Source organism: Pristiophorus japonicus, chromosome 9 (assembly GCF_044704955.1).
Source record: "Pristiophorus japonicus isolate sPriJap1 chromosome 9, sPriJap1.hap1, whole genome shotgun sequence".
Classification (NCBI taxonomy): domain Eukaryota; kingdom Metazoa; phylum Chordata; class Chondrichthyes; family Pristiophoridae; genus Pristiophorus; species Pristiophorus japonicus.
In genome coordinates this window covers 91,169,523-91,193,956 of record NC_091985.1, presented here as the reverse complement: position 1 = coordinate 91,193,956, position 24,434 = coordinate 91,169,523, and the positions used below count along the sequence as shown (strand labels likewise).

General features: G+C 46.4%; 1 protein-coding gene across 9 annotated transcripts in view; it reads right to left on the bottom strand.

Moving 5' to 3' along the window:
• Positions 1–24,434, bottom strand: part of LOC139273131 (echinoderm microtubule-associated protein-like 6) — an 816,712-nt gene that overhangs the window by 365,444 nt on the left and 426,834 nt on the right. For all 9 annotated transcript variants that reach the window (XM_070889552.1, XM_070889554.1, XM_070889555.1 and 6 more), the window contains one exon: positions 12,423–12,564. In XM_070889552.1, coding sequence (XP_070745653.1) covers positions 12,423–12,564 — 142 coding nt within the window. The remainder of the gene's footprint in view (positions 1–12,422; positions 12,565–24,434) is intronic.

Here is a 24,434-nt window from a genome sequence, read left to right as displayed (position 1 = left end):
GTGACAGTTCAGGTGCAGTAATCTTAACATATTTAAATGATGTTTGCGTTTGTTTCAGGTGACTAATGGGGCTGCATATCGAGCCCCCAAACCAATATGGCATCATGCGAACTTCTGGTGCTGTTGTTGCACGGAATGCTATACTGCAAGATTCAATGTCGTGGTGCCCATTTTGGACCCAGAATCATCATCATCATCATAGGCAGTCCCTCGGAATCGAGGAAGACTTGCTTCCACTATAAAAATGAGTCCTTAGGTGGCTGAACAGTCCAATACGAGAACCACAGTCCCTGTCACAGGTGGCACAGATAGTCGTTAAGGGAAAGGGTGGGTGGAACAGGTTTGCCGCACGCTCTTTCCGTTGCCTGCGTTTGGTTTCTGCATGCTCTCGGCGATGAGACTTGAGGTGGTCAGTGCCCTCCCGGATGTACTTTCTCCACTGAGGCGGATTTTGGCCAGGGACTCTCAGGTGTCAGTGGGGATGTTGCACATTATCAGGGAGGCTTTGAGGGTGTCCTTGTAACTTTTCCTCTGCCCACTTTTGGCTCATTTGCCGTGAAGAAGTTCCGAGTAGAGCGCTTGCTTTGGGAGTCTCGTGTCTGTCATGCGAACAATGTGGCCTACCCAGCGGAGCTGATCAATTTTGGTCAGTGCTTCAATGCTGGGGATGTTGACCTGGTCGAGGACGTCAATGTTGATGTGTCTGTCTTCCCCGGGGATTTGTAGGATCTTGCGGAGACATCGTTGGTGGTATTACTACAGCCCTGTAGACCATGAGCTTGGTGGCAGATTTGAGGGCCTGGTCTTCAAACACTCTTTTCCTCAGGTGGCTGAAGGCTGCATTGGTGCACTGGAGACAGTGTTGAATCTCGTCATCAATGTCTGCCCTTGTTGATGAGGCTCCTGAGATATGAGAAGTGGTCCACGTTGTCCAGGGCTGCACTGTGGATCTTGATGACTGGGGGGCAGTGCTGAGTGGCGAGGACAAGCTGGTGGAGGACTTTTGTCTTACGGATGTTTAGCGTAAGGTCCATGCTTTCGTACGCCTCGGTAAATACATTGACTATTGTTATATATGAATAAAAAATCTGACTGGATACTGTAAGCTCAAAGTAAAGTGTGACCTTAGTCTTTTATTGCAGGTCTCCAGAGTGCCTCTCCAGCCTGTGAGGCCTCCTTAAGTACTTGTGCTCCCAAGGGATTGTGGGATCCCTTCGGACTCCAGGGAATGAGCCCTCTGGTGGCAGTGCAAGGTATATACAAGTTTACATACATAACACTCCCCCCCCCCCCCCCCAAAGTCAACAGTGTAACTATTTACAAGGTGAGTTGATCTGGGGCCTTTCTTTCCCTGGCTGATCGTCTCGGTGTAAATGCTGGTTTTGGTGAATTGTTTGTTGGGCCCTTGCTGGGCTGCAATGCAGCTGGCCTTGCTGGGCTGCCTGGTACAGTGAGTCCTGCTGGGCTGCTGCGGGTGATGGGTTCTGCTTCGTGGCCAACCGCGGTGTCGGTTATCACTGGTGTGTATGTTGGGGGATCAAAGAAGGTAGGGTCCAAGGTGGGTTGCTCAGGATAGTCCGTGAATCTGAGTTTGATTTGGTTCAAGTGTTTCCGGTGAATGAGTCCATTTGAAAGTTTGACCCGAAACACCCTGCTCCCCTCTTCGGCCACAATAGTGCCGGGTAGCCACTTGGGACCTTGTCCATAATTCAATACAAATACAGGATCATTGATTTCATTTTGCGTGACACATTAGCGCTACCATGATATGTACTTAGTTGAAGCCGCCTGCTCCCTACCTGTTCATATAGATCAGGGTGAACTAACGAGATCCTTGTCTTAAGTGCTCTTTTTATGAGCAGTTCAGCAGGTGGAATCCCAGTGAGTGAGTGGGGTCTCGTGCGGTAACTAAGCAGGACTCGGGATAGGCGAGTCTGCAGTGAGCCTTCAGTTACCCTCTTCAAGCCCTGCTTGATAGTTTGCACTGCTCTCTCTGCCTGACCATTGGATGCTGGTTTGAACAGGGCAGATGTAACATGTTTGATCCCGTTGTGGGTCATAAACTCTTTGAACTCGGCACTGGTAAAACATGGCCCGTTGTCTCTCACAAGGACATCAGGTAGTCCATGCATGGCAAACATGGCCCACAGGCTATCGGTGGTGGCAGCGGACATGCTTATCTCACATTCAATCCATTTGGAGTATGCATTTACAACCACAAGGAACATTTTATCCAAAAGCTGGCCTGCATAGTTGAAATGGACCCTAGACCACGGTTTGGAGGGCCAAGACCATAAAATTAGTGGCACCTCCACTTTGTAATCACCACAGATTCTGACGGTGCCATCTCCCTTGAGGACTGGAACAATTGGACTGGACCACTCGTTGAATTCGATCAGCGAAATGATGTCCTCTCGTTGCAGCCGGTCCAGCTCGATCTCTACCCTTTCTCTCATCATGTATGGTACTGCCATCGCCTTGTGATGGATGGGTCATGCCTCCGGAATTAGGTGGATCTGCACTTTTGCTCCTTGGAACTTCCCGATGCCTGGTTTGAACAGTGAAGGAAATTTGTTTAAGACCTGGGCATACGAGGTGTCGTCAGCGGGCGAGAGTGCTCGGACATCGTCCCAGTTCCAGCGTATCTGTCCCAGCCAGCTACTGCCGAGCAGCATGGGACCATCACCCGGTATCACCCAAAGTGGTAGCCTTGTGCACCGCTCCATCGTAGGAGATCTTTACAGTAGCACTGCCAATTACAGAAATCAGTTCCTTTGTGTAAGTTCTCAGTTTCATGTGAATGGGAGTCAAGACTGGCCTTGAGGCCTTGCTGCACCACAATTTTTCGAAAGTCTTTTTGCTCATAATGGACTGGCTCGCGCCCGTGTCCAGCTCCATTGACATCGGGAGTCCATTTAATTCATCCTTCAACATTATCAGGGGACATTTTGTGGTAAATGTGTGCATCCCATATATCTCTGCCTCACAGTCTGAGTCTCTGGTTCGTCGTGATCCGCCGTGGATCTGTCCTCCTCTGCAACATGGTGGTTTGCAGGATTAACAGGGTTTGCTGCTCGCCTGCACATACCTTGGAGGTGTCCCATTGTTCCACAGACCTTGCAAACGTACCCTTTGAAGTGGCATGAATGGAAACGATGATCACCCCCGCAGCGCCAACAGGTGTTAATGGCCTTGCATTCATCATCCTTGATGGTGGACTCAGACATCTGCGGCGTGCAGCTGCAACAAGTGGGGCCTGCCCTGTACGTTGCAATTTGAAAACAACATCACTTTGTTCACAGTACTTGTAGCAGCACTCGTGTGCTTAGAGACTTGCTTGGTATTGTCACTGGTGGCAATGAACGCCTGGGCTATCGCTATGGCCTTACTCAAGGTTGGGGCCTCTACAGTCAAAAGTTTGCGAAGTATCACTTCATGGCCAATGCCAAGTACAAAAAGGTCTCTGAGCATGTGCTCCAAATTCGCAATGTCCTGCTCGGCGACATAACTCGCCACTTTCTGGTCTTCAGCCCTTTTGTAGCTGTAAAACCGGAACCTTGCCATCAGAACGCTTTCTTTCGGGTTCAAATGCTCCTGGACGAGTATGCACAAATCATCATATGATTTCTCTGTGGGTTTCGCTGGAGCAAGCAGATATTTCATGAGGCTATATGTTGGTGCCCCAAAGACGGTGAGGAGAATCGCCCTTCGTTTGGCAGTGTTCGCTTCTCCTTCCAGCTCGTTGGCCACAAAGTATTGGTCGAGTCGCTCCACGAAGGTTTCCCAATCATCTCCCTCTGAGAATTTCTCCAGGATGCCCACTGTTCTCTGCATCGTTGGGTTCATCATCTGTATCTTGTCGCCAGTTGTTATATATGAATAAAGAGTCTGACTGGATATTGTGAGCTCAAAGTAAAGTGTGACCGTAGTCTTTTATTGCAGGTCTCCAGAGTGCCTCTCCAGCCTGAGGCCTCCTTAAGTATCTGTGCTCCCAAGGGATTGTGGGATCCCTTCGTACGCCAGGGAATGAGCCCTCTGGTGGCAGAACAAGGTATATGCAAGTTTACATACATAACAATTATGACTTGGAGTTCAGCCTCTGTATGTGCACAGACGCAAGCGTCGTCCACGTACTGTAACTCGACGACAGAGGTTGGGGTGGTCTTGGACCTAGACTGGAGATGACGAAGGTTGAACAGGTTCCCATTGGTTCTGTAGTTAGTTCCACTCCAGTGGGGAGCTTGTTGACTGTGAGGTGGTGCATGGCAGCGAGGAAGATTGAGAAAAGGGTTGGGGCAATGACACAGGCCTGTTTGACCCCGGACCGGACGTGGATTGGGTCTGTAATGGATCCGTTGGTAAGGATCACGGCCTGCATGTTGTCGTGGAGCAGGCGGAAGATGTTGACCAACTTTTGGAGGCATCCAAAACGGAGGAGGATGCTCCATAAACCCGCTCAGTTGACAGTGTCAAAGGCCTTTGTAAGGTCGAAGAAGGCCATGTATAAGGGCTGGTGCTATTCCCTGCATTTTTCCTGCAGCTGTCGCACTTTAAAAATCATGTCCGTTGTGCCCCGTAGGGGACAAAATCCGCACTGTGACTCCGGGAGGAGCTCCTCAGCCACAGGGAAAAGACGGTTGAGGAGGACTCTAGCGACGACTTTCCCAGTGGCTGATAACAGGGAGATTCCTCTGTAGTTGCCGCAGTCGGACTTGTCCCTTTTTTTAAAGATGATCACGATCACTGCATCTCTGAGATCCCCCGGCATGCTCTCCTCCCTCCAGATGAGAGAGATGAGGTCATGTATTCATGCCAACAGTGCATCTCCGCCATACTTCAGTGCCTCAGCGGGGATTCCATCCGCTCCCATAGCCTTGTTGTTCTTAAGCTGTCTTATGGCTTTTTCTACCTCATGCAGTGCTGGGGTTTTACTGAGGTGGTGGCAGGTAGCGTGCTGCAGGATGGAGTAGAGAACACTCGAGTCAAAGGCAGAGTCTCGACTGAGGAGATCTTCGAAGTGCTCCTTCCAGCGGGCCCTGATTGCCTCGGTGTCATTGATGTCCAGAAAGCGTGCAAATGCATACCAATTTCTAGTATAATTAATTTATATAACATTTAGCATTTTTTTAAAAAACAGTCCAAAACTTGAAAGTAAATCTTATAGGTTTTAAGGAATGCAATGTTCTGCGTTCAAATGGATAAAATCGCATTTAAATTAATTTTTCAAGAAACACTTGAAAATTAAATGGGGCTGCTGAATTTGTACAGTAGATTGTACAGCCTACTGCCACTGTGTTGGCAAGCATTTTTTTCACAGCTTAAATAATTTTTGGATCCTATCAGACAAAAAGGGTCTGACATCCCTTACTCCTCCACCTCAGTGTAAGTCTGGAGGTGATGGGGGTATGCTGCTGCACTGCATCTGACTGGAACCCAGCTGAATATGCATGCAAAATTGGACCTAGAAATGGATGAGAGTGCCAGGTCGAGGGAGGGAATTGTCTTTGAGATCTTTGAACTGCTGTTGAAAAGAGCAGTCAGATGAACTCAAGGCCCACTATGCCTCCTTGCAGTCCCATTACAATATAAAACTTAACTTTCTGGAAGCTGCTGGCAGCCCATTTTCAAGTACTCCACCCTGCAGCATTAGCTGCAACCTCTAAGGCCCATTTTTTCCAGGTGACCTTTTTATGTGCTTGCCAGGCGGAAATCCAGAAAAATGATGCTGAAGATGTTCTAACATCACTCCCAACTCATTAACACAACATTTAAAATGTTTCCGGCAGGAGTTACCTGCCTATGCTGGGTTGGGCATGCCACAGGAAATGCGCAACAAGCACAAAGTGGGTTTCATTTCTGTATAATGGGTCTCTGCTCTGCTCCTCTGCCTAACGCATCAGAAACAGGCACTCACAAGGAGTTAGGCTGGAGGAAATCTTCCCCTAGAACCTTATATATCATTGTGCAGAAAATGACTAATTCACATATCTTGTGCATTCCTTTAATTAACCTCCCTAATGGTTGATCTGCAAGCCAATGATGTATTTGAACTCAGTGACATATTGAATGGATGATGTGTTACACTGAAATTAACAGCAAAGTTCAGATTTAGATGACAGCTTGTAAAAGTTGGAAGATAAATTAATTAAAATATTGGAAGAGTGCAGTGATTGCTTATGCCTGACTTGGACTGGCCAATAAAACCATTTACACTTCCCTTTAGGAAAATACTCATCCCAGTGTCGCAGCATCTAGTTTGTCAAGAAATACATCAGCTGTTCACTACTTTAGCTTAATAATATGTTTAGAAAATGCACCAGTGGAGAAAGTGACATCAAACCATCTTGTCACATGGATATTAAAATCTTATCAATGTGACATCTTCTGAGGATTCATCTAGACATTCACTACTATTAGAGCTGCAAAACTCTTACTGCTAATTGTTCTTTCAATTGAGCTGGATAAGTAGAAATTAGCACAGTTGACCAAAAGTTTGGTCAAAGAGGTATGTTTTAGGGAGCGTCTTGAAGGACGAAAGAGAGGTAGTGAGGCGGAGAGGTTTATGTAGGTAATTCCAGAGCTTATGGCCTAAGCAACTGAAGGTCACAAATGTTTGTGCGATTACAATCAGGGATGCTCAGGAGGGCAGAATTAGAGTAGCACAGACATCTCGGGGTGGGGGGGGGGGGGGGGGCGGGGGAGGTGGTTGTGGGGCTGGAGAAGATTACAGAGATAGGGAGCAGCGAGGTCATGGAGGGATTTGAAAATAAGGATGAGAATTTTGAACTCGAGGCGTTGCTTAACTGGAAGCCAAAGTAGGTCAGCGAGCACAGGGATGATAGGTGAACGGGACTTGGTGCGAGTTAGGACACGGGCAGCCGTGTTTTGGATCAACTCCTGTTTACATAGGGTAGAATGTGGAAGGCCAGCCAGGCGTGTGTTGGAATAGTCAAGTCTAGAGGTAACAAAGGTATGGATGAGGGCTTCAGCGGAGGCTGAGCTAAGACAAGAACGGAGACGGGTGATGGTATGGAGGTAGAAATAGGCAGTCTTAGTTATGTTGCGAATATTATGCTGCGGATTTTCTAAAGCTCATTTCAGGGTCAAATATGACACCAAGGTTGGAGAAAATTTCTGCTCATCCAGAACTGGATGTCGGAAAGCAGTCTATCAACTTAGAGACCCTGGAGGGGTCGAGAGAAGTGGTAGTGAGGTGGAGCTGGCTGTCATCAGCGTACATGTGGAAACTGACACTGTGTTCCTGGTGACTACATGTACGGGAAGTGCATCCGCCTGCAGCACCTGACAGACCGCGTTGCGGCACAGGAGTTGCGGGTGGATTTACTCTGGAGCATCCACGATGCTGAGAATGACATGAATAGCACGTTTAGTGAGTTGGCCACACCGCAGGTAAAGGGACACAGCCAGATAGCGGATGGGTGACCAACAGGAAGAACAGTGGAAGGAAGGTAGTGCAGGGATCCCCTGCGGTCAGCCCCTGGAAAACAGATACACCACTTTGGGTACTGTTGAGGGGGATGACTCATTAGAGGAGAGCAGCAGCAGCAGCAGCCACAGCCAAGTTCATGGCACCATGGGTGGCTCTGCTGCACAAGAGGGCAGGAAAAAGAGTGGGAGAGCTATAGTGATCGGGGATTCGATTGTAAGGGGAATAGATAGATGTTTCTGCGACCGCAACCGAGACTCCAGGACGGTATGTTGTCTCCCTGGTGCAAGGGTCAAGGATGTCTCGGAGTGGGTGCAAGACATTTTGGAGAGGGAGGGTGAACAGCCAGTTGTCGTGGTGCATATAGGTACCAACGATATTGGTAAAAAACATCTTGAGGTCCTACAAGACGGATTTAGGGAGCTAGGAGCTAAATTAAAAAGTAGGACCTCAAAAGTAGTAATCTCAGGATTGCTACCAGTGCCACGTGCTAGTCAGAGTAGAAATCGCAGGATAGCTCAGATGAATACATGGCTTGAGGAGTGGTGCAGAAGGGAGGGATTCATTGGAACCGGTTCTGGGGGAGGTGGGACCAGTACAAACCAGACAGTCTGCACCTGGGCAGGACCGGAACCAATGTCCTAGGGGAGTGTTTGCTAGTGCTGTTAGGGAGGAGTTAAACTAATATGACAGGGGGGATGGGAACCTACGCAGGGAGACAGAGGGAAGTAGAATGGGGGCAGAAACAAAAGATAGAAAGAAGAAAAGTAAAAGTGGACGGCAAAGAAACGCAAGGCAAAAAGCAAAAAGGGCCACATTACAGCAAGATTCTAAAGGGCAAAGGGTGTTAATAAGACAAGCCTGAAGGCTCTGTGCCTCAATGCGAGGAGTATTTGGAATAAGGTGGACGAATTAACTGCGCAAATAACTGTTAACGGATATGATGTAACTGGCATCACAGACACATGGCTCCAGGGTGACCAAGGCTGGAACTCAACATCCAGGGGTATTCAACATTTAGGAAGGATAGACAGAAAGGAAAAGGAGGTGGGGAGGCATTGCTAGTTAAAGAGGAAATTAATGCAATAGTAAGGAAGCGCATTAGCTTGGATGATGTGGAATCAGTATGCGTGGAGCTACGGAATACCAAAGAGCAGAAAATGTTAGTGGGAGTTGTGTACAGACCACCAAACAGTAGTAGTGAGGATGGGGACAGCATCAAACAAGAAATTAGGGATGTGTGCAATAAAGGGTATCATGGGCGACTTAAATCTACATATTGATTGGGCTAACCAAACTGGTAGCAATGCAGTGGAGGAGGATTTCCTAGAATGTATTAGGGGTGGTTTCCGAGACCAATTTATAGAGGGACCAACTAGAGAGCTGGCCATCCTAGACTGGGTGATGTGTAATGAGAAAGGACTAATTAACAATCTTGTTGTGCGAGGTCCCTTGGGAAAGAGTGACCATAATATGGTAGACTTTTTTTAATAAGATGGAGAGTGACACAGTTAATTCAGAGACTAGGGTCCTGAACTTAAGGAAAGGTAACTTCGATGGTATGAGACGTGAATTGGCTAGAATAGACGGGCGAGTGATACTTAAAGGGTTGAGGGTGGATAGGCAATGGCAAACATTTAAAGATCACATGGATGAATTCAACAATTGTACATCCCTGTCTGGAGTAAAAATAAAATGGGGAAGGTGGCTCAACCGTGGCTAACAAGGGAAATTAAGGATAGTGTTAAATCCAAGGAAGAGGCATATAAATCGGCCAGAAAAAGCAGCAAACCTGAGGACTGGGAGAATTTTGTAATACAGCAGAGGAGGACAAAGGGTTTAATTAGGAGGGGGAAAATAGAGTATGAGGGGAAGCATGATGGCAACATAAAAATTGACTGCAAAAGCTGCTATAGATATGTGAAGAGAAAAAGATTAGTGAAAACAAACGTAGGTCCCTTGCAGTCAGATTCAGGTGAATTTATAATGGGGAACAAAGAAATGGCGGACCAGTTAAACAAATACTTTGGTTCTGTCTTCACGAAGGAAATACTAGGGGACCGAGGGTCTAGTGAGAAGGAGGAACTGAAGGAAATCCTTACTAGTCAGGAAATTGTGTTAGGGAAAATGATGGGATTGAAAGCCGATAAATCCCCGGGGCCTGATAGTCTGCATCCCAGAGTACTTAAGGAAGTAGCCCTAGAAATAGTGGATGCATTGGTGATCATTTTCCAACATTCTATCAACACTGGATCGGTTCCTCTGGAGGGTACCTAATGTAACACCACTTTTTAAGAGAGGGAGAAAGAAAACGGGTAATTATAGACAGGTTAGCCTGACATCAGTAGTGGGGAAAATGTTGGAATCAATTATTAAAGATGAAATAGCAGCACATTTGGAAAGCAGTGACGGTATCAGTACAAGTCAGCATGGATTTATGAAAGGGAAATCCTGCTTGACAAATCTTCTAGAATTTTTTGAGGATGTAACTGGTAGAGTGGACAAGGGAGAACAAGTAGATGTGGTGTATTTGGACTTTCAAAAGGCCTTTGACAAGGTCCCACACAAGAGATTGGTGTGCAAAATTAAAGAACATGGTATTGGGAGTAATGCACTGACGTGGATAGAGAACTGATTGGCACATAGGAAGCAGAGAGTCGTGATGAATGGGTCCTTTTCAGAATGGCAGGCAGTGACTAGTGGGTTGCCACAGGGCTCAGTGCTGGGACCCCAGCTATTTACAATATACATTAATGATTTGGATGAGGGAATTGAGTGTAATATCTCCAAGTTTTCAGATGACACAAAGCTGGGAGGCGGAGTGAGCTGTGAGGAGGATGCTAGAAGGCTGCAGGATGACCTGGACAGGTTAGGTGAGTGGGCAAACGTGTGGAAGATGCAGTATAATGTGGATAAATGTGAGGTTATCCACTTTGGTGGCAAAAACACGAAGGCAGATTATTATCTGAATGGCAGATTAGGAAAAGGGGAGGTGCAACGAGACCTGGGTGTCATGGTACATCAGTCATTGAAAGTTGGCATGCAGGTACAACAGGCGGTGAAGAAGGCAAATGGTATGTTGGCCTTCATAGCTAGGGGTTTTAAGTATAGGAGCAGGGAGGTCTTACTGCAGTTATACAGGGCCTTGGTGAGGCCTCACCTGGAATATTGTGTTCAGTTTTGGTCTCCTAATCTGAGGAAGGATGTTCTTGCTATTGAGGGAATGCAGCGAAGGTTCGCCAGACTGATTCCTGGGATGGCAGGACTGACATATGAGAAGAGGCTGGATCAACTGGGCCTGAATTCACTGGAGTTTAGAATGATGAGAGGGGATCTCATAGAAACATATAAAATTCTGACGGGACTGTACAGGTTAGATGCAGGAAGAATGTTCCCGATGTTGGGGAAGTCTAGAACAGGGGACATAGTCTAAGGATAAGGAGTAAGCCATTTAGGACTAAGATGATGAGAAACTTCTTCACGCAGAGTGTTGGTAACCTGTGGAATTCCCTACCGCAGAGAGTTGTTGATGCCAGTTCATTGGATATATTCAAGAGGGAGTTAGATATGGCCCTTACGGCTAAAGGGATCAAGGAGTATGGAGAGAAAGCAGGAAAGGGGTACTGAGGTGACTGATCAGCCATGACCTTATTGAATGGTGGTGCAGGCTTGAAGGGCCGAATGGCCTACTCCCGTACCTATTTTCTATGTTTCTATGTTTCTGGATGATGTCGCCAAGGGGCAACATGTAGTTGAGAAATAGGAGGGGGCCAAGAATAGATCCTTGGGGAACACCAGAGGTAACGATGCAGGGGTGGGAAGAGAAGCCGTTGCAGGTGATCCTCTGGCTATGATTAGATAGATAAGAATGGAATTAGGCAAGTGCAGTCCCACCCAGCTGGACGTTCAGAGGTGTTCAATAAGGATCGAGTGGTCAACCATGTCAAAGGCTGCAGGCAAGTCAAGAAGGACGAGGAGGGATAGTTTGCATTGGTCACAGTTATAAAGGAAGATTCTAGAGGGAGCTAGGAGAGGCAAGAAACCTGACTTAAGTAAGCCTCATGTGAGTGGTGTTGTGCCGCACAATTCCACAGCGCCACCAATGTTGTAGATGCAAATCAAGAGTTGGGAGGATTCAAACAATGGCAAGTAAATGGAATGATAGAATAGAATAGATAAAAAAACTGTTTTGGCAAGTAAATGTAACACTTGCAGAATGTGCAAGTATATGGGCGACTTTTTCATCTATTAACAGTCAATCCCGTATTGCACATGCAGGGTAAAGATCATGTGTAGTCTTCAGATTGGGTTACAGGATGGGAGAATTGGACCAGTGTGTGCAGATATAATTCAATTGTCATTTTAAAATCAAACATCGTGTTCTTATTTTAGATATTATTTATAGAAAAACTTGCAGCAATTTGGGAAGCAGAGAAGTAGAGCTGGTTGGAGCATAGGAGACACAAAAATGAGATGCTATAGTACCATCGCTACTGAGCGAGTACAGCGTGACAAGTTTGCATAGGCAGTTTCCATTATAAATGTGGACACAGACCTAAGATTTTTACTATTATATAGATAAACACTGAGTTACTTCCAGCAATTAAAAAAGAATCAATCATTGATTAAATGCAATTTGTCTGGTCATAACATCATTGCACAGTGGAGCCCAGTTCTATGCAGTCAGACAACATGGTAAATATAATCAAACAAGCATACGAAAAGGTTGAATATATAATATTCCTGTAAATGAATTGGATACAACAAAAATTAATATTAATTTGCGTACACATGGGCTCTTCTGCATAATCAATTCCTATGAAATATATATTAGAGTGAAAATGTTTATTTAATTCACACAATATATTAAACAATTCTGGTTTTGACTTAAAAATGGTTTTACAAAATATGACCATATCTTGAGTGACAGTTTTTGTCCTATTATGCTAAATTGAAAAAACAATTTAGAATTTACCTTTTTTAAGTTTACGTACTGCTAGCATACGATGGTTGAAGGAGAGTTCCCAAATTCGTAATGTTTTGTCATCACTTACAGTAGCACAGATAGGAAGAATAGGATGCGCTGCAAGGCCCCAAACCTCCCCTTCCATATGACCCTAAGTGGATAAAACAAAATAAACACTGTTCACTGCATATCATTTACAGTCATAATACTGAATGAGGAAAAGGAAATAAAATTGAAATTAAAAATGTATTCCAATTGATTTATTTAGCCCTTTGATTATAGATTTTCTTCAATCTATGTAAGCCAAACTTTGTATATAATAGTTACGGTGACAAATGCTTTTTTAACTGCAATAATATTAGAGCATTTTAATGACAAAGTTCTTGTTGTTTTCCTAACCCTCAGCCTGCTACATACTATGTGCATTCAAATGGTTTTTCAAATTATTTGCTGGCGAATTGTTATGTTGCTGTTGTATTAAAATCATTCCTGATGTAACTGTCCAAATATCCATTATCATAATTTCAATAGAAAAATATTTGTATCTAATTTTAATATTAACTTTCAATGAAAGTAACATCAAGAAAAACTAAATCAAATTAAAATGTATTTAACTACAACTTACAAATTCAATAATGCAAATGAATCATCTGGGTTTTGTCTTTTGCATGAAAAAGCAGTGTTTTGCTGCTGTTGGGGAATTTCTCAGTGGGGTCACCAACCATAGATGCAGAAGACAGGGCAAGGAATTCATGGTCTTAGCACCACTCCATGGATAAAATAGCAGCCGCCGCTCTTTCATCAGCTGCTGGTAGTTCCTGCGGCAACAGTTGTTTTTGTTCTTACCTTTGCACTGCCAGTACCACCACGAATAAAATGATGGCGTTGTGATGTAAATCAGCATGCAATGTCAACTTTACGTCACAAGTGCAAACTTTGACCCTAGCGCTGAATTCAACACTGGGGATAGCAGGCTGACAATGGCGATGTCTGCATCTCTTAAAGGGACACACACATCGTTCAGATAGGTTTGAATTTAAGGATTTGGACTCTTTTTTTATGATTTTATTGAAGGGCGGTTTGCTGCAATAGATGTAAAAAGTTTTATGTGTATAGGGAGTGCTGCTGGATGTTTGCGAGGGTTCAGATGGTAAATGAAGGCCTTTGAGAAGGCAGAACATGCTGCAAATACTCAGCAGGTCACGCAACATCCGTGGAGAGGAAAACAGAGTTCATGTCTCAGGTCAAGATGCTGCCTGACGAGCTGAGTATTTCCAGCATTTTATGCCATCATTCCACATTTACAGCATCTGCTTGCAGAGGGAAAAGGAGGAAGCCGAAGAGGAGGAATCAGATGAAAGGATGCATCCCAGACAGACCCTTTGTGGCCAGGATATGCGTGATGGAATCATTCGCCTGCGGTCCAGTGACCACAATCCCAATTCCCCATTCAACATTAGTCCCACACCTTGTCTTCCATCTTTTACTGACCATCACAACATCCTCTTGGTCACGATGCTGAAATAAATGCCATCAAAAACCAAACTGTCCAATCCACCTATAAACGTCTATCCATCCAATGTGACATCAAGAAATCAACTCCTCACCCTATGCATACTCATAGTGAATGTCTTGTGTGTACCTTTGCCTATGCTACTGATGTCATGCAGTGCTACCCCAGTGGCTACAGCATGTCTGGTGGAAGGCTGCTGACTTTCTGTGGGGGACACTGCAAATGGCCTTGCTGGTTGACCTAGTGGAGCTGGTGGCTGGGCATGTGAAATTAATCTTCTTCCTCTTATTCTTCCCTCGCCTCTACCCCTTCTTGTTCACCCACTGGCTGGATTTCTTGTGTGAAATGAAGAAGGCACAAGGGTGGAGGAGTTGTGATGTGGATTTGGACTGTTTTTTTTTTGATTTTACTGAAGTGGTGGTTTGCTGCAATAGCAATAGGGAGGGCAAGAAAGCATGAGGTACATGCTAAAAGGAGGATAATGTATAAGGATACCAGCATCTATTCCTTCAACCCTGCCACTGATCAAGGGTTCAGCCAAGCCCCTGCCAAGAATGGCCTGAACCATCTCCTCCAAGGGGGTGAGGTGAGGCTAGGAATGGGAGATGTGCCTCGTGATTGGTGCAAATTGTTGGTAGGTGAGTGATTGGGGGTGGGTGTTGTGCATTGGCCAGTGTGTGAGGCTAGTGGTGCAGTTTGTAGGAGATGACTTTTGAAGATGCATTCACTGACCTTGACCAGTGATCTGAGGTCAGGAAACTTCTTTGGGCACTGGAGTCAGGTCGTGGAGGTGACACTACTGGCAGCAACAGCCTCGGTGACGTACTCCCATATTGTTCTTTCTCGATGGCCTCGTGGCCCCTGTGGGTAGAGAGCCTGTCTTGCTATGTTGACCCCCTGGACAAAGCTGGAGTGCTATGTGCGAGTCCCTGAGTGCCCTTTTTCTGGCTTGCTGAGCTATGTGTGTTAGTGCTGGGGCATTTTTCCCATTTTTTGAGGTTAGGAAGCTTTTAGAGCTGAATATTCACATTTAGGACTTCTTTTCAATGTTAGAGGTTTTTTTTTTTAAAAGGCAGAAATGGCTGAAAACTGCCATTGTTTCACTTAATTTTAATTTGTATTGTTTCAGTGTGCATGGCTCCTTTAATTCTCAAATCTCTTCATTGCCCACAATTCCTTGCGAGCTCCACAGCCTCACTTCCAGAGGCTGTGGGAAGCTGGAACGCCGCACTTACACACAAACTTCGGGTTGGCTGCCTCCAGCAACACCACCAGGACAGCGTTGCATGGCTGGTAAGCACTGCGCTAATAATCTCCATCCCCCAGATAAATTTTGCTCCGTTAGCATTGCGGCCATTTTCAGCGGGCGTTAACTCCACTTTACTGGCTAAAACGCATTTCTCCCAGCAGCTCCTGATGTCAACAATGGTGTTTCTGTAGTCAGATACTAGAATGTATGCACCTGTGAGTATGCTCACAGGTTTGTAGAGCTGTGAGAGGGTGTCCCTGGAGATGGAGCACGCGGTATCCACTGGCACACTCGTGGCCTTCCGCAAGAGGTGGGCGCCGGAGGGACTGGAGTGCATCATCACCCCCGGCAACCAAATTTTAATTTGATTTTATAGGTTTTAAAGTTTAATTTGTTTTATTGCCGGTTTTAGTGTCCCTCTCTCCTTTTATAGGGGGCACTTGTATATATTTATGTTTTAGAGCCCCCAAATAAAACCCACAAAAAAACCCAAAAAAAAACACTAAAAAAAAAACAAAAAAGGGCTTTGAAAAATGTTTGGAGTGTCCCCCAGATCAGGCGGCACTTGATCTAGCTGTTTATTTATTGTTTTCGAATCAAAAGAGTTGTAGAGCTGTGAGAGGGTGTTCCTGGAGATGGAGCACGCGGTATCCACCAGCACACTCGCGGCCTTCCGCAAGAGGTGGGTGCCAGTGGGACTGGAGTGCATCATCACCCCCGGCAACCAAATTTTAATTTGATCCAGTAGACTGTCCAAAGTAATTTGTTTAATTGTGTCAGTTTTAGTCCCCCCCACCACCACCCCACTTTAACCAGGGGGCACTTGATTTACTTGTTTTACAGGTGCAACTTAAAATAGTTGTAGAGCTGTAAGTTGGGCATGGCTTAGCCAGTCACGTGATGTTCACAAGACTCAATAAAACCCTAGCCAATTGGATTCGGGAGTTCCATGACGAGGCAGGTGGTTTTGAGCCTAGTGGATGACCCGGTAATGTTTCCGCGAGAGGTGGGCGCCGGAGGGACTGGAGTGCATCATCACCCCCGGCAACCAAATTTTTATTTGATTTTATGTCTAAAGTTTAATTTCTTTAATTTGCTGGTTTTAGTGCCCCCAGCCCCCTTTTAGCCACAGGCACTTGTAGAATTTCTGTTTTTAGTGCCTCCAAAAAAGGGGCACTGAAAAAAAAATTATTTTGGAGTGTGACCCCCCCTTGTAGGGGGCATTTGTTTAACGTGCACAACTAAAATAATTGAACTGGTAATGTGTAGTGTGATTGTTAAAACTTTTGCTAATAAACCAATTAGTTCTAAATAGCAATGTGTTTCTATGAATTCTTAAGCAAAGAACATGAAGCAAATACATTACAGATACCACTTGAACATTAACTGATTGCTGTAATGAAGCACATCAAGTTGATATGAAGAGCTTTCGGGGGAGAAATTCAGGCGCTAACTTTTCACATTTTGAAAATTTAGCGGCGGCGCAAAAGATTCTGAAGTTCTTCTGAATTGGGCACTACTACCAGATCACTACAGAATTTCAGGTGATTAGCATTCAGCAATCATCCTTCAATCCTTCACACCAGCTCATTCCAGCTCTTAAAGGGGAGGTTCTGTCAATCTGCATCTCATTTTCACCATTCCTGCAACTGAAGTCGACCTGATACCAACTGAAAGACCTCATGACTATGGCTGCTCCCAATCTAAATGAAGGAAGCGAGCTCATCGGTACAATGATGCCATACTGGAGGCATTGGTGGGGGCATTAGAACAAAGGAGGGAAGCGCTGTTCCTGGTAAATGGAAGGAGGCCATTGCCCCTGGTCTTCAGGGCAATGTGGAGGGAAGTGGCACAGGAGGTCTCGGCCAGTAGTGTCATGGAACGCAGCCCGACACAGTGCCATAAAAAGTTCAACATCCTCAGTCGAGTAGTCAAGGTGAGTACATGCTTCAACAGGTCCTACATACCAACATCTGAACCTCTGTCTGTGCGCACTGCACAAAGCACGGCTCCCCAACCACTCACCCACCAAACATCTGCAACTACTCAAACTCACATCCTCATCTCAGGCCTTGCCTATATTCACAGCTATTCAAAGACGGTAAGCATAGCTCCCAGACACATAGCTGGACTCTGACACACACATATTCCTTTTCTTTTCCAGACCAAGATGGCACACAATAGGAGGGAGCAGCAGAGGACAGGCGGGGGTGAACCTCAGCTACAGTAGCTCTAAGACCTGGAGGAGTGAGTGCTGCAACACATTGGACACCAGGTGATGGGTGCCCTGGCTGTCGGCAACATCAACCCCGCTGGGGGCGACAACGGTATCTTCACCTCTCTCCTTTTCTCATCCCACTTCCCCCTCACATCAGATGACTTTATCACTTTCCAGTTCCTGATACTGTCTGCATTCCCTGCTCCATTCCTGCCGCCCTGCCCTCACCTAAACATAAGTCTTATACCGTTATGCTTTCAGATAATCAGCCAGCAGATGACCAGCCTGTCCCTGAGCTCCCCAATGAGAATGACGAAGGAGAAAAGGAGGAGGACACCAGCACCGCGTCACCGCATCTCTCACCCGCAGGCACCATCTCAGAGACTGGCACTGTGCATTCGTTAGAGGCAAGCTTAGTAGAGGGGTCTGCACTGGGTGAAGCACTGGGGACAAGCGGGCTGCAGCAAGGCCAAGGGAAAAGGGTAGCTCGGAGGCCAGATCCCTGGAGGGAGACTTTGCGTGCGAGTTCTGCTGCTCAGGAATCAGATGAGGACCTCGATGGGGAGGCGTTCACAACAAGGGTGATGGCCATGCACTCCGAGATGATAGGTGCAATGGCAAGGGTGCCCGAGAGCCTCTCCACAATGGTAAGGAGCGTGGAGAAGTCTGCCTCCAACATTGCACAGATCTCTGCGCACACCATGGAGCCCATCATTTCCAGTCTGCAGATGATGGTAGACTCCCAGAGAGACCGTGGGGATCCAGACTTCATGACACATGTCACGGGCAAATTGACAGTTTCCATTGCAGCACAGGTGGAAGCAACGCAATGTCTTAGTGCTGTAATGCAGACAATGGTTGCTGGCATCGAAACTCAGACTGCTCTCATGCAGTCTCAGCTGGATGCCACGTGAGCTCTGACTGCTACCATCGTCGCTGGGTCCACCACAGTCAACTGAGGAAAACTACAGATGAAAATCCTTATTTCTTTGTCGCAGCAGGTGTCGCTGCAGGCCACCAATCTGTGCTCCAGCAGATTGGCAGGACTGCTGAGGTGCTGCCCCTGAGGTGTGGCAGTGGATCAGGAACCTGCTGTCCTCTCTCAGGATGACAGCATTGATCCCACCACTGCCACTCCACCATTGCACTCGTCATCCAGCCAGGCCAGACTGCTGCCACCCAGCCAGAGGTGGTGCAGTCTACAGCCAGGCCTTTCAGGCCCAGAACTGGTCGAGGGCATCCTGCAAGGCCATCTGTAGTCTCTGGACCTGACATTCAGCAGCCTTCCACCAACTGTGCTGCAGCCACTGGGAAGACAATATGTAGGAGCAGTAAAATAGGTAAAGGCAGTGTTAAGAGGGGATATAAGGTTTTGCACAAGGATATAGAGATATATATAGAGATATATATATATATATATATAGATAGAGATATAGAGAGATACACATACATATATACACACACACATATATATATACATACATACATACACACACACACACACATATATATATATATGTGGTTAATGTTTTCTGATAAGAATTGAATTGGACTGTTGCATATTTGATGCTTTCTCTCATTTCAATTTGGGGATTCTGGTATGAAATGAGAAATTGATGTAATGATGGCGATGTGCAGACCAACCAGGAATTGGCATGGAATTCATTGGAACCGAAGTTTGATGAGGTGCTCACGGATCGCCCTTGCAGAAAGCCGATTGAGTGTCTTGCTCCTCCATCGTTGCTGGTGGCAATAACTACACCCTCATGATGGCCAGGTTGTGCAGCATGCAGCAGATGACAACGAAAATGGATACCCACTCAGCCAAGTCCGACGACTCCTCCCGAGCAGTCAAGGCAACGGAACCATTGCTTGAGCATTCCGATGGTCTGCTCAATGATGTTCCAGGTGGCAGCATGGCTCTCATTATATGAGTACTGGGCAGGAGTCTTGGGGTTGCGGAGGGGAATCATGAGCCAGGTGGAGAGCAGATAGCCCTTGGCTCCAAGCAGCCAGCGCAAGTTTGATGTGGGGCCTACAAGAGATCTGGCACACCTGTCTGGTGCAGGATAGCAGGCATTGACAGTGAGGATTCGGCATGTGTAGTCACACACCAACTGCACATTAAGTGAGTGGTAGCCTTTGCGGTTACAGAATACCTCTAGATCATTATGCGGTGCCCGCAAAGCGACATGGGTGCAGTCAATAGCGCCCTGCACCCATGGGGAAACTCGCTATCCTGGCAAAGCCACATGCATGCTCGTGTTGCTTCTGTCTGATCATGTGGAAGGAAATGTGGTCCCTCCTCCTTCTGTAGATAGCATCTGTGACCTCACAGATGCAGCAATGTACGGCAAACTGGGAGATATTGGAGATGTCACCTGTTGTACATTAGAAGGATGCACTGGTGTAGAAATTGAGCGTGATGGTGACCTTGACTACCACTGAGAGAGCCATCCTCACCCTGGTCTGAGGCTCGAGGTCTGGTGCAGGAGGTGGCAGACGTCCTTGCTGAAGCACAGCCTTCAAACACACTGTTCCTGATTGAAATTGATGTCGGAGAACTGCTGCCAGAATACCCTGCGAGTGTAAGGGCTCCTGTTGATAGCGCTGTTGGCCCTCCTCCTTCTGGCCACATTTTGCTGTCTTTCTCTGTGCCTCAGTTGCCTCGGACGGTGACATTGGAGCACGAGGTCCAGTGCCAGCACAACCCCCATGAAACGATATAAAAGCTGGACTTTCAAATTTGCCCTGAATGAAAGTTAGGAATCTTTAAGAGCCACAACACTCCTTCAACTGCAAATCGCTCAAATCGTCCGAAACGTCTGTCTGCCTATTTGAAACTAAGAAGGAAACATTATTGGCTGACTAAAACTTCACCGGATGCGAGCGCCTTTCAATCACGCTCCTCCAGCGGACATCCGACTGAAAACCAACTGCAGAAGCTGTCGTGTCAGCACCAGGCACTAAACCAGGGGGAGAGGGACAATTTTCGTTCCGGGGCGCTGCGCACGGCGATGATGTCACAATTGCTGGGTGCAGCAGAACAGGGCACTACATGTTACCTCCACCACTGAACTTAGCGGGAGATGCTGTTCTAGCCACACCCGGTCGCAAACTCATTTGTGCCCCATTACTAACGGGAGGTGCAATGTAGCCCAATTTCTCCCCCTTTATGTCCACACCAGTGTCATGTGTGACTCTTTGTGCTTACATAAGAACATAAGAACATAAGAAATAGGAACAGGAGTAGGCCATACGGCCCCTCGAGCCTGCTCCGCCATTCAATATCATGGCTGATCTGATCATGGACTCAGTTCCACTTCTCTGCCCGCTCCCCATAACCCCTTATCCCCTTAACGTTTAAGAAACTGTCTATTTCTGTCTTAAATTTATTCAATGTCCCAGCTTCCACAGCTCTGAGGCAGCGAATTTCACAGATTCACATTCCTCAGAGAAGAAATTTCTCCTCATCTCAGTTTTAAATTCTAAGATCATGCCGCCTAATTCTAGTCTCCCCCATCAGTGGAAACATCCTCTCTGCATCCACCTTGTCAAGCCCCCTCAGAATCTTATACGTTACGATAAGATCACCTCTCATTCTTCTGAAGTCCAATGAGTAGAGGCCCAATCTACTCAACCTTTCCTCATAAGTCAACCCCCTCATCTCCGGAATCAACCGAGTGAACCTTCTCTGAACTGCCTCCAAAGCAAGTATATTCTTTCGTAAATATGGAAACCAAAACTGCATGCAGTATTCCAGGTGTGGCCTCACCAATACCCTGCATAGCTGTAGCAAGACTTCACTACTTTTATATTCCATCCCCTTTGCAATAAAGGCTAAGATTCCATTGGCCTTCCTGATCACTTGCTGTAACTGCATACTATCCTTCTGTGTTTCATGCACAAGTACCCCCAGGTCCCGCTGTACTGCGGCACTTTGCAATCTTTCTCCCTTTAAATAATAACTTGCTCTTTGATTTTTTCTGCCAACATGCATGACTTCACACTTTCCAACATTATACTCCATCTGCCAAATTTTTGCCCACTCACTTAGCCTGTCTATGTCCTTTTGCGGATTTTGTGTGTCCTCCTCACGTTGCTTTTCCTCCCATTTTTGTATAGTTAGCAAACTTGGCTACGTTATACTCAGTCCCTTCTTCCAAGTCGTTAATATAGATTGTAAATAGTTGGGGTCCCAGCACTGATCCCTGCGGCACCCCGAGTTACTGATTGCCAACCAGAGAATGAACCATTTATCCCGACTCTCTGTTTTCTGTTAGTTAGCCAATCCTCTATCCATGCTAATATATTACCCACAACCCCATGAACTTTTATCTTGTGCAGTAACTTTTATGTGGCACCTTGTCAAATGCCTTCTGGAAGTCCAAATACACCACATCCACTGGTCCCCCTTTATCCACCCTGCTTGTTACATTCTCAAAGAATTCCAGCAAATGTGTCAAACATGACTTCCCCTTCATAAATCCATGCTGACTGCCTGACCGAATTTTGCTTATCCAAATGTCCTGCTACTGCTTCTTTAATAATGAACTCCAACATTTTCCCAACCACAGATGTTAGGCTAACTGGTCTATAGTTTCCTGCTTTTTGTCTGCCTCCTTTTTTAAATAGAGGCGTTACATTTGCAGTTTTCCAATCTGCTGGGACCTCCCCAGAATCCAGGGAATGTTGGTAAATTACAACTAATGCATCCACAATCCCTGTCGCTACTACTCTTAAGACCCTAGGATGCAAGCCATCAGGTCCAGGGGATTTATCTGCCTTTAGTCCCATTATTTTACTGAGTACCACCTCCTTAGTGATTGTGATTGTGTTAAGTTCCTCCCCGCTATAGCCCCTTGTCTATCCACTGTTGGAATATTGTAAGTATCCTCTACCGTAAAGACTGATAGCAAATTTTTATTCAGAGTTTCTGCCATCTCCATGTTCCCCATTACTAACTCCCCGGTCTCATCCTCCAAGGGACCAACATTTACGTTAACTACTCTTTTCCTTTTTATATACCTATAGAAACTCTTGCTATCTGATTTCATATTTTGTGCTAGTTTACTTGAAGGAACCCTGCTAGCTGATAAAACGCTGTGCGTTCTGTCCAGCTGATGACTCTTCCCACAGGAAAAATGATGAAGGTATTATCTGTTATATATGTGGACTTGTATTTGCTCTGTACAGCCAGCAGAGGGCTCATCCCCTTGTGTCCCAAGGGATCCCATAATCCCTTGGGCGCACAGGTATTTAAGGAGGCATCACAGGTTGGAGAGGCACTCTGGAGACCTGCAATAAAAGACTAATGTCACACTTTACTTTGCGCTCAGTGTGTTCAGTCTGACTCTCCATACACAATAACTGGTGACGAGATACAGATAGCGAACCCAAAGATGCAGAGAACAGTGGGCATCCTGGAGAAATTTTCAGAGGGGGATGATTGGGAAACGTTTGTGGAGCAACTCGACCAATATTTCGTGGCCAACGAGCTAGATGGGGAAGAGAGCACTGCCAACTGAAGGGCAATCCTCCTCACCATCTGTGGGGCACCAACGTATGGCCTCATGAAGAATCTGCTCACTCCAGCGAAACCCATGGAGAAATCATACGACGATTTGTGCATACTGGTCCAAGAGCATTTGATCCCGAAGGAAAGCGTTCTGATGGCGAAGTAACTGTTCTATAGCTACAAAAGGTCTGAAGGCCAGGAAGTGGCGAGTTATGTCGCCGAGCTAAGATGCCTTGCAGGACATTGTGAATTTGAAGGACATTTGGAGCACATGCTCAGAGACCTTTTCATACTTGGCATTGGCCACGAAACCATACTTCACAAATTTTTGACTGTGGAGACCCCAACCTTGAGTAAGACCATAGCAATAGCCGCGGCGTTCATTGCCACCAGTGACAATACTAAGCAAATCTCTCAGCACACAAGTGCTGCCACAAGTACTGTGAACAAAGTGATGTTGTTTTCGAATCATAATGTACGGGGCAGGTCACACCTGCCTGCAGCTGCACGTCTGCAGATGACGCAGAGTCCACCATCAAGGTTGATGAATGCAAGGCCATTAACACCTTGTTGCCGCTGCGGGGGTGATCATCGTTTCCATTCATGCCGATTCAAAGAGTATGTTTGCAAGGGCTGGAGAACAATGGGACCCCTCCAACGAGTGTGCAGGTGAGCTGCTAAGCCTGTTAAACCTGCAAACCACCATGTTGCAGAGGAGGACAGATCCATGGAGGATCACGACGAACCAGAGCCTTAGATAGAGGCAGAGGTACATGGGGTGCACACATTCACCATGAATTGTCCCCCGATAATTCTGAATGTTGAACTAAATGGACTCACGGTGTCAATAGAGCTGGACACGTGCGCGAGCCAGTCCATCATGGGCAACAAGATTTTCGAAAGATTGTGGTGCAACAAGGCCTCAAGGCCAGTCTTAACTCCAGTTCACACGAAACTAAGAACTTACATGAAAGAACTGATTCCTGTAATCGGCAGTGCTACCGTAAAGGTCTCCTACGATGGAGCGGTGCACAAGCTATCACTCTGGGTGGTACAGGACGATAGTCCCACACTGCTCGGCAGGAGCTGGCTAGGAAAGGTACGCTGGAACTGGGACGACATCCGAGCGCTATTGCCCGCTGACGACACTTCGTGTGCCCAGGTCTTAAACAAATTTCCTTCGCTGTTTGATCCCGGCATCGGGAAATTCCAAGGAGCCAAAGTGCAGATCCACCTAATTCCGGGGGCATGACCCATCCATCACAAGGCAAAAGCAGTACCGTACATGATGAGAGAAAGGGTAGAGATCGAGCTAGGACGGCTGCAAAGAAAGGGCATAATTTCACCGATCAAGATCAGCGAGTGGGCCAGCCCTATTGTCCCAGTCCTCAAGGGAGATGGCACCGTCAGAATCTGTGGCGATTACAAAGTAACTATCAATCGTTTCTCCCTGCAGGACCAATACCCACTACCAAAGGCCAACGACCTCTTTGCAACGCTAGCAGGAGGAAAAACGTTCACGA